The 10,875-nt window shown below is 36.1% G+C and overlaps 2 protein-coding genes across 2 annotated transcripts; one reads left to right on the top strand and one right to left on the bottom strand.

The window, feature by feature from the left end:
• Positions 1–960: 960 nt before the first annotated feature.
• Positions 961–2,971, top strand: LOC104115873 (MDIS1-interacting receptor like kinase 2-like). Its single transcript, XM_009626591.4, has one exon. It carries the CDS (start codon positions 964–966, stop codon positions 2,881–2,883), a length of 1,920 nt encoding a protein of 639 aa, XP_009624886.1. The 5' UTR covers positions 961–963; the 3' UTR covers positions 2,884–2,971.
• Positions 2,972–3,444: 473 nt separating this feature from the next.
• LOC104115874 (uncharacterized) lies at positions 3,445–10,225 on the bottom strand. Its single transcript, XM_070186303.1, has 9 exons — positions 9,616–10,225; positions 7,979–8,062; positions 7,500–7,895; positions 6,239–6,374; positions 5,863–6,025; positions 5,130–5,258; positions 4,732–4,926; positions 3,973–4,095; positions 3,445–3,869 (listed from the first exon to the last, which is right to left on the bottom strand). Exons 1-9 carry the CDS (start codon positions 9,794–9,796, stop codon positions 3,774–3,776), a joined length of 1,503 nt encoding a protein of 500 aa, XP_070042404.1. The 5' UTR covers positions 9,797–10,225; the 3' UTR covers positions 3,445–3,773.
• Between the last annotated feature and the right edge of the window lie 650 nt (positions 10,226–10,875).

The raw sequence follows: 10,875 nt of genomic DNA, 5'->3' as shown, positions 1-10,875 counted from the left end.
TCTACTATATAAAGGGGGTCTAACAATTCATTTAACACATGGTAACACGCATTCCAAGGTAATATATTGTTATTTCTAATCTTATTATCTTATCATTCTGTTCCGACATCGATTGTAGCATTTTTTGCTCAAGGATGACCAACTCTCAAGGCCAAGATTGTTCAATTCGTGTGGTTTGCATTTACTTTTTTTATCATTAATTTCAATATTAATCTGATTTTTCATTTTGTATCAAGTTAGATCATGTATCCTTAAAACTACATATAAATTCAATTGTTATCCGATCTTGAGGGTAAACATATGTATATAATTTAAATTTAAAAATTAACTACAAGTAACTACTACTTTTGCTTAAACAAAAAATACCCAAGGATTAGTAAAGCACGCTCCAAGGCCCGGTGAATAATGGACCAGCCCGGGCGCATGCACATAGGACGAAGCAGTCACTTGCACCCCTTGTCGAAATTTTTAATATGCAAAGTTTATGTTTTAAAAAAAAAAGTTAGTTCGTGCCTTCGTGGTCAACTATATAAGTTAAATCTAAAACGAAAAGTACAAAACAAGCAGTTTCTGTGGACAAAATATTACTTTGGCGTTTCTGAGGACCAACAGCAGCATTGGCTTTTGTCAACACTGCTGGCAAAGCAGAGGATTAGTTTAGTTATCCGAATATCTATTGGGAGAAGAAACCTCTGGGTGCAACTGACATTTGTAACGTTTAATAAAGTCTGGATTTGTTTTTCTCCATTTGTTTTAGTGTTAAATCTTTCTCTAAGTTGAAAAAAGCAAAACAATTAAGACATATTACATGCTTTTCAGCATATTACAATCTGTAAAGAAAGAAACATGACTTTAAACAAAATCATTGTTTTAAAGATCTTTGACCATCATTACAATTCACAAAATCTCCCAACTTTTTTCAGCATATTTGAGTAACAATCCACAGTTCTTGAAAAAAAAAAAATGGGTTCTCAAGTTCTTTGGTTTCTTCTATTGCTAACTCTCACAACCATATGCAAAAGCAAGTTATGTCATCCAAATGATTTAAAGGGTCTTCAAGATTTCAAGGCTGGAATTCATTCAGATACTTCTAGCAGATTAAATAAATGGAAAAGCCAAGATTGTTGCAAATGGGAAGGCATTTCTTGTAATAATGAAAATGGAAGAGTTGTACAAATCAATTTACCAGGTCTCTATACTTCAGGTGATGCACCATTTCAATCTACTATGGCAGGAGAATTATCTCCTTCAATTACACTTCTGAAGTTTCTTGAGGTTATCGATATGAGTGAACTCGTTGGACTCACGGGGCAAATTCCTCTTTCCATTGGTTTACATCTTCCAAATCTCAGAAAACTCAGCTTTCTTGGCAATAATTTTACTGGTTCATTACCACAAAGCATATGTAAGTTGTCTAAACTTGAAGAATTGTATCTCCAAGAAAATAGCTTTTCTGGTTTTCTTCCCTCGTGTATTGGAGGTGTCAAGAATCTCAGAAGATTGGATATACATTCAAATAAACTTTCTGGTGCAATTCCTGAGTCTATAACAAGCTTGACAAATTTAGAAAGCTTGTGTTTTCAAGATAATTTCTTGACTGGGAATATACCAGAAAACATTGGCAATCTGCAAGCATTGAAGGAGCTTGATTTATCTAACAACTCATTAACCGGGATAATCCCTCATTCCGTTGCTAAACTATATTACATTTCAAGTCTTTATCTAAATGACAATCAGCTTGAGGGAGAGATGCCATTGCCTTCAAAACCTGGCCAGTTGTCTTCTCTGCAATTTCTAAGACTGCAGAATAATCGCCTCAGTGGAACGATACCTCCATCGATTGGTTACTTGACTTCCCTTCAGAGACTTTCACTTGCAAATAATCAGCTTAAGGGAACTATTCCTTCTAGCTTAGGTAATCTGAAGTTGCTAACAGAGTTATATCTCAGTTACAACCAGTTATCTGGTCAGTTGCCAAGATCAATAGGCGAGATTTCTCAGCTTCTCCTGTTGAGTATATCTCATAACATGATTGAAGGACCATTGCCACATGAAATTTCTTCCCTTTCAAATCTTCAATCATTGGATCTATCATTCAATTATCTGAATATGTCAACCATTCCCAAGTGGCTAATGCAATTGCCATCACTGTCGCGTATCTACTTAGCAGGATGTGGAATTCATGGTGAAGTTCAAGATTATATAAAACTACTAGCCAAATCATTGCAGGAACTAGACTTGTCAGCTAACCAACTTTCAGGAAGGATTCCTGCTTGGATTGGTAGTTTTTCTCAGCTCTATACTTTAAATCTTTCTAATAACAAGTTTGTTTCTGAGATTCCCTCTACTATCACAAATCTTGAAAATCTTGGAGTTCTAGACCTTCACTCAAATAAGCTACAAGGCAGTGTGAATTCAGTTTTCCAGATGAAGAGCAGGTTTGAAGGAGGATCATTGACATATCTTGATCTTTCAAATAACAATTTCTCAAGTGTCATTGAGCAGATTGGAATGGGAGAACAAGAAAATATCCGATATTTAAATTTATCGCGTAATTTTCTCAAAGGTAGATTACCAAAATCCATAGGAACATTGATATCAGTACAGACATTGGATCTCAGTTATAATAGATTAGGCTCTAACTTGCCAACATCACTGTCAAATGTTAGCACTTTGGAGAGACTGATGCTGCACAAGAATCATTTCACCGGCGGAATCCCTGAGAAGTATTTAAAGCTGAGAAATCTGAAAGAGCTGAACCTCTCAGATAATCTTCTGGAAGGGAAAATACCTTATGGGAAGCCATTTGTTGATTTTCCTAAGAGCTCATACTCTGGGAACAGAGGTTTATGTGGGAAACCACTTCCTACCTGTAAATCTTGAACTTTCAACTTTTTGTTCTTCACCACATAATTTTCTAGAAACAGTTCAATACCGAAGATCAAACTGCTAATGCAACTCTTCATTTCAATCTTTCTGTCTTGTAATTATTTTGGATCAGCTACTTAATCACTATATATATTTAACGGATCAAAGTACACTGATAGCATAAACAAATTTTACACTGTCAGTATATCTCTGTATGACCTATAGGTTATGAGTTCGAGCCGTGGAATCAGCCGCCGTTGATGCCATTAGGGTAGATTGCCTACGTCACACCCCCTTGGGATGCGGCCATTCCTCGGAACCTGCATGACAGGATGCTTCGTGCACGGGCTGTCCCAGTAGAAATGTATGTAGTTTTGGTGAAAATCAAAACTGAGTGTCCATTACACATTTAAAATCTTCCTCTACCCTTATATATTGGCGTTTAAGAACACAAGTACTAAAAAGTATCTGATTTTGGTGAAAATCAACACAAGCATCCATTACATATGAAGACTAAAAATCTGGTGTTGCTGCAAAGTTAATTAAACAGATTGCTATATTATCAAACAAAAAGAATGAATTAGAATTTATTCCATTAACTGATTTCTCAATGTCGTCCATGAATTCATACACGTATAAAGCTAATGCAGTATGCAATCGACTTGTCCAGAACTCATGTCATAGTGATCTGAATGCGAGAAATCATCCTTAGCAGTTCCCGTGGAACCTGCTACACTTATAATATGCCTGCATTATGGAGACACCGAAGATTTTGATAATTGGAGAAAGGGAAAGACAGAGAGGTAGGCACCAAAAGCGAGGGACAACTGAACTTCTCTAAGTAACTCTCTTTATTTGCCATATCTTAACACTTCCACTGTCTGTGCAGCAATTCAAGGGGCTCTCTATTCCGACCCCAGTTGCTGATAATTTGCATAGTCAATTTCATTTAACCGTATACAACATAAAACCTGCTCCGGCAATTCTTCAGCTTTATTGCCCTGCTTGGAAAGTGGGAAAAGGCATTACCTAGATGGAAAAAATGACTTCCAAGGCCGTAAAAGAATCTGGAAAAAAAACGGTACGTTGGAGACAAATACTTACCTGAATTGTTAGCCCAACATCCAAGCAACAGAGCTTTAGCCTATCTAGGAATGTTTCAAAACCCTTCCTAGAGATGTAACTGAATCTATGCATGTCTATGTCAATCTCAAAGTAATTCTCTCCCTGCAAAAATTATCATTAGCAACCGAAGTTAGATTCAAAACCTTGTTACAAATTTCTTTCTTAATCCAGAAAATTGGGCCACACTCTAGATGTATGCAAACTGAAACATTTCATAAATTTCGGATGAAAAAATTTAAGTGAAGTACGCTTCCTTAACAAATGCAAAGTAAAATGTGTAAACCATGCTACTTGTATGATCTAAAGAAAATAATGCAAGAAAACAGTCTCACTCTTGACTCCACAAGAAAAATCTCGTACTTCTCATTAGAAGAAGTTGTTTTCCACATAGAGAGAGTGTCTACAACAGTTTACGACAAAAGATGGTTCATGTTTCATCTGTCATTCTAAAAAAGCTCTTCATTCATTCAGTAATCTTTGTTGATAGGTAAATTACTCTTATTATCTCCTAGCAATCGTCGAACTATCTTAATTTACTACTGCATACACCATATTAGTGGATGACTTTTCGCCATTCAAAATGGCATGTTCACCTTTTTCCTTAAAAGTAAACGTTAAAAGGGAATGACAGCATTTCCACAAATCATTCAGTTGGACATTTAACAAATTTGAGTAGAACAAGAAGCACAGCCAAACCGTACACAAATCTAAAATGAACAAAATCTGGGTCAACTTTACCTTGTAAAACTGATGTTGAGGACGTGAAAGAACAGGTTTCTCATTGTAGGCATGCATAAGCTTCCTCTCTGCAGCACTTAATGGGAGGTCCTCCATATTTGCAACACGACCTAATATCTTCAATCTTTCCCTGAAAGGTGCAGTATGTTCAACAGGAAAAGCCCTTACTTTTTCCACTTCATCATCAATCAGCCTCTGTCCAAGATAAGAAAAGGGGAGGAAAGTAATAATTATTTGTCAAATACTAACTCGCTAACCAAAATCTGATAAGAGTACATCTGATATTATCAAATGGAGAAACTGACAGTATAAAAGAGTGATTTTGAAACAAGTTATACACAGAAAAAAAGAGGAAAGAAAAAGGACAAATATAAGAAAACATGAATGCTCAAACTTACCCTGATATTCTCTTGAAAATGAGGAGGAAGTTCCTTAGCATAACTTTCTGAAAGCTTAAAGTACAAGACAAAACTCATCCCTTCACCATCAATTTCACCCTGAAAAATTGCAGTAGGATATAATGGGATCTGCAAAAGAAAAACAGCACGTCAGCAACATGAGGAGATAGTTACATATAAAGTGGATAATCCAGTGAATGTAGAACATTAAGAAAGTTTGGATAAAGTGGCAAATCCTATGAATATAGGCATTAAGAAAGTAACCAGTGATGCCTACACGGGTACATTTAATTCAACAGCACAAATGAAGTCCGAAAAGGCTGAGCTGACTGCTAACAGGAGCACTTTGGGGACATAGAAAAACTAAAAAACAAAAGGCAAGGCTAAGCATGGTAGGAAATGGCTACATAGAGATACATGATTAAATGACTACTCAACTAATGAAACTCAGTATAATTAGGACAGAATTAGTGGTTATGTTACATTTCATATATACTCAACTGCCCCATGAGGGGGCCAAAAATTCCTATTCAACAAGCTTTTATAAAATTTAAAACTGATGCAGAATACTTTAGACTTTGAAGAGAAAAATAAATTGCACCGACAATCTAAAAATGAACAAAGCATATAACATTAAAAAAACTTTCAGAATCTTGAAAGCTTTTATGAAGTTAGATCAAGAAAAAAAAATGAAATAAATACTCATTTACATAAATTCTAAAATAAATGATACCTGGACATTCACGACAAGAATGGGAGGAAGTGTCCCAGAATGTTCAATGACGGGAAGTTCCACAAGTCGAGCTATATGAAATATCTTTCTCTGGCTTAAAAATACATCAACACCAAAAGGATAATATGCTGCATAATTTGGAGCAAGCACCTTCTTTTTATCCCTGCACAAAGCAAATATGTGATATGAAATATCATATACAAGTACAAGTGTACAACATAGGAACTAGTGCAATGGTTGCTGGCACATATCCATATGCATGTTTATTATTATCAGATAGATGTTCTCTAAGTTTTTACATGATTAAACACAGCTTTATATAAGTTTTTGTACATAACTCTGGGCATGTGAGCACTTAAAGAAGGAAGCCCTTTACCTGAAATAGTTTTCTCCCCGAACCCTAAAAGTGCCCGGTTCAATCTGCGACCAACTATCAGGCATTTTCTTCTCCAACGGGCAAACTGGTACTTGAGAACCAGCTATTGGTCTTTGAAGCAGGGCTTTAGACGAAACTGTACCACATAAAGGATAAGAGTCAGTTTGTTTTTTTCTCTTTTCCCTGATCCGTTAAACAGATGGAAGATGATACTACTCATTCCTATCTACAAATCAAAATCTAGAGTGCAACTATTCATACTGAAAATTGACTTATGATTCCAATGTTATCCACTCACTCTTGATCATAGTAACCCTGTTCCTCATTCCTTTCCTGATTTCACTAGTTTGTTTTATAACGGAAGATCAACAAACATTGTACATTTGACACTAGTAACAACAGGGGAGTAATTTAGATATCTCTCAGATAAATTGTAACAAATATCCTCCATTTGGATTTCATTAATGAGTCAAATCCCTGAAATAACCTGACCTCCACACTGCCCAAAGAAATCACTTTTATTGCGATGTTTCAATACTAAGTTGCTATCTTATGAAGGTTTGCACAAGTGGTAGGCATCCTCCAACTCTAAGGTTGTGGGTTCGAGTCACCAAGGGAGTAAAGTGGGGAGCTCCTGCGGAAGGGTAAAAATAAAAAAAATACAAAAAAAAGTATGCTGTCTTATTAATAAATAAGGTGCATCTACAAACAAAATGTAGCATATATGTGTGGCAGTATATTCAGCCTTGATCATCTTTCAACTTCAATTCCAAGGTCACGTGTTAAGGTATTCATCAATCAGTAGCAGTTCAAACTCAATAAACCTACTCCAATTATACCTTAGAAAGAAGAATCAAACAGTTCAAAATTGTGCACAACTGTTTGCGGGCAATATTTCTAGGAGAGCCGAGGATAACTTAAATTCCAGAGTAATTCTTGTTGGCATCAGATGGCAAAACCCTTTTTCCAGTAAGAAGATGATAGTTGAAGAATATAACAAGTTCTTTTTGGAAGAAAAAGAAAATTCACCACAACAATACTAAATCCTGTAATAGGCCGAGGTCAATAAAGCAATTCATGAAATTTCATTTTTCCACATGGTTAATGGAAAAACATAAATCAGTTGATTCATTCTGTGCAATTGATAAAAGGTAATCGAAAACTAATGGATGCACACCGAATCACTTATGGATGCACATGCATAAACATTGCAGTGAAGCAACTAGACCACAAGGGGAAAAGGGTAGACATAGAAACTTACGCAAAGCAGCATTAGGATTTCCTTCTCTCCATTTGAAGGGAAGTTTTAAGGCAGCTTTCTTCCTAGCACTTGGAGAATTATCGCTAAGAGATCTTCTCTTCTCAATTGGTGCAACCGTGGAAGCAAGACAGGGCAAACAGTTGTTTGAAAGAATTCCACAGTTATCCAACAAACCATCTTCCCTGCCGCTGCTTTCATTAGCCGAGGAAGAGATTTCATCAATAAATACAGGCTGTACCTCACTGTGGGGTCCATCAAGTTTCGTTCTAGAATCTGCATCTTTTGGATGCAACAAATTGTTTGGGTGGGCATTGACATCAGCATCCCCATGATTGGCATCTCTCACAGAAGCTACGCTGGTCCGCCCACAATCAAAGCTGTTGAGAGAGAGCACATCTGCAGAATATTGTGATTGCATTTCTATTCTTAAATTTCACAACTGCAGATAGAATGTAAAGGCTGAAGTTAGAAGGCCATACCATCAGCAACGCTCTGGAAATCTTCATCACTGCCATCAGAATCGAATATTGCAGCAGAATCAAACCATGCTTCCTCAGTGCTTCCTGTTTTTGCGTTATAACACTAAATGTTAGAAAAGGTTGGTTGTGATGATTTATCCGCTATTCTGCTTTAGGTTGAACAGACAGAAGTAATGTGAAGTTAAACTATGCAAAACATCCCTCCCAGGAATGACGGAAGGTAATTGAAGATATGATAGAGAAGATATTTGCCATGATCTAAGGCACCTGCTTATTCCAATTTCAAAGGCGCATCGCACGTTTAAGAAGAAGTGAAAACATTGCAAGGATAATAGCAATTTTTAGTAATTTAGCATTGTATAAAATATAAAAGACATGAATCTTTCTTTGAGACTTCAACTGGTACTGTGAGATACATCCAAGCACACTTGTAAGTGCAGTATCTTTATAATTTCCATTAATCACATTGTGTCTATTTTGACACAAAGAATAAGCTATTATCCAGATCCTCATGTTACATTCTCACAATCATATTTAATTTAGATAGTCAACCCAAAAGTGGGCCAAGTTTATAAACCCACTTCCATAAACAACGCTATGGTTTAAGACCAGTTCAAATACTAAGTGCAAAACTGTCAAGGGAAAGATAGCCTAGTAGTTGGGACTCTCTACCTCCAACGGTCCAACCACACGTTGGAGGTTCAAATCGACAAGGGAGCAAAGTTGAAAGGGAAACTGTTTGGCTCCTAGATAAGGAGGATATGGGGGAGTGGGGTTTACCATATTTCAAGAAAAAATCAAGACAGAAATCGTTGAAGAAAAACCTTGGTACGAATTTCACCTATCAGCACCACACAGGTGTGTGCTTTAAGTTGGCAAAGATAAATGACATCTATCAGCTACTATATCTCATCCAAAGAAGAAAAATTTTAAACCTTTTTAACAATTTGGGTATTGCCTCCTCATCTCTCTAGGCTTTGTATCTAGCTATTTATACACATTGCAATCTAGAGTACCCATACAATACACTTAAAATCGATTTAAATAGGTGCATAACATAGACAATAAAACTGTCAAAACAGTTCCTTTTCCTTTCCCCTTCCTCCTTCATCCAGTAATTAGCACAAGCCTTTCTTCTGCTATGTAAAGAATCGGCTACACTATGCCATTAAAGCATTTTTTTTATAACGATGTTGTCCCAGCTAACTTGTGCGCACCTCAACTAATCCACAGTTACCTGCTACTTGTTCCCTATTAAAGCATAATTTCACATTCCCTTGAACTCACCACTTCTCTACCCTTTTCCAAACCCAAAACCACTCCACCACCAACCCCCCCCCCCCCCCCAAAACCCCCCTAGCAATATGGAAAAAATGAAAATAAAAAGTGAGCTACGCCAAAAGAAGTTGAAATTCTCCCATCAGAAAGCATCTAAACAACCTCCAAAGATAAATGCAGCCAACCAACCTTCAACTTAACTGAACCTAGTACAAATAAATTAAACTCCAAATACAGAATTGTCTCACACTCCATTCAGCATTATAGATCAAACTCCAATAATCACAATTACATTGAACATGAAAACTAGCAAATTCCAAATACACAAATCAAGAATTAAAAAACAAACAAAAAAGTACCATAGAAAGTGGGATTATTGAATGAACGATCCAAAGGGAAAGACTTGTCAACTTTATCAGCTGCTGATTGATCTGATATATGAGAAGACGCCCTTTTCTTTATTTTTCTTCTCTTCCTCCTTACACACTTCTTCTTTGAACCTCCAACACAGCCATCTGGCCGTGATACACATCCCCCCATCTCCACCCACCCACCCACCCCCACCCACCACCCTACCCCCCTTCCTTCTTTACACTATAACAGATTATCAAAAATGGTGTTCAGAATCAGCAAAAACAAATTGTGGGCCTCAACAAATATAATCTTATTATTGACAAAAACTAAAACAAAAAACTGATCTTTATTAGATTAGAAGAAACCACACTTCTACCTTGTTTACACTAATAATAGATTATGAAAAAGGGTGTTCAGAATAAGCAAAAAAAAATACCAATTGTGGGTATCAAGAATTATAGCTGATCATGTAATATTTTTTTTCAAGAAAATGAATAAGAAATAAAACCCACAAATAAAGATTTGATCTTTATTTAGATTAGAGAGAAGAAATGTGAAAAAGAAGAGAACTTTATGAGCACTATTCTCTCCTTCTTCCTTCTAATTCATCTTCTCTCTTAAAGTTATAAAAAAAAATCATTTCCTTTTTTCTTTTAATTAACCTGATGTTCAGACCTACAAATGAGCTAAAAAATAAATAAAAAAATGAAAACAAACGAAAAACAAAATTCCAAACTTCTAAGTACCACCCTGGGAACAGAGAAAAGTCAATTTTGTGGTATAAAAACTCTCTCTCACACACACAGGTAAATATACTAGTGCCCGCAGTTGGATCGGGTCTGATAATGGGGATCCATTTAAGATGCCACGTGGCTGGAGATGAGAGACCCGAACGTGCGTGGAATTGTGGTAAAGGTTTTTCAGAGTTGCAGTTCGCACGTGGGAAGATTAGTCAGTTTTTTTTTTTTCTTTTCGAAAGTAGTCAGAATTTTATGATAATGTTTTTTGGGTGTAATTTTGGAATTTGGTATTTATAGATTTCATGATAGCTTCACGTTTCTGTATTTCAGAATCCAAACACAGTAGGAGTACTTTTTTGCCGTTTTTCTACAATTTGTAACTTTGTTGAACAACCATGATACCCAATTCGTATATTTTTTTAAAAACTTTTATTTGATGCTCGGTATGCATATTGAAGCTTCTGTATAATCCAATTTGATTAATAAAAGAAGCATCTTTTATCAGAATTTTTTCATTCTTAAATT

The sequence above is a fragment of the Nicotiana tomentosiformis genome, chromosome 10 (assembly GCF_000390325.3).
Source record: "Nicotiana tomentosiformis chromosome 10, ASM39032v3, whole genome shotgun sequence".
Classification (NCBI taxonomy): Eukaryota; Viridiplantae; Streptophyta; class Magnoliopsida; order Solanales; family Solanaceae; genus Nicotiana; species Nicotiana tomentosiformis.
Note: the sequence above shows the minus strand (reverse complement) of the source record. Positions and strands in the feature narration are given on the sequence as shown.

Bases quoted from the DNA above. Each gene is read 5' to 3' on its own strand.
- LOC104115873 (XM_009626591.4), top strand. From the start codon at position 964: ATGGGTTCTCAAGTTCTTTGGTTTCTTCTATTGCTAACTCTCACAACC.
- LOC104115874 (XM_070186303.1), bottom strand. From the start codon at position 9,796: ATGGGGGGATGTGTATCACGGCCAGATGGCTGTGTTGGAGGTTCAAAG. The intron at 6,375-7,499 runs GTAAGTTTCTAT...TATGTGGTACAG, and splicing joins AAATCCTAATGCTGCTTTGC to TTTCGTCTAAAGCCCTGCTT. The intron at 4,927-5,129 runs GTAAGTTTGAGC...TATCTTGGACAG, and splicing joins ATTTTCAAGAGAATATCAGG to AGGCTGATTGATGATGAAGT.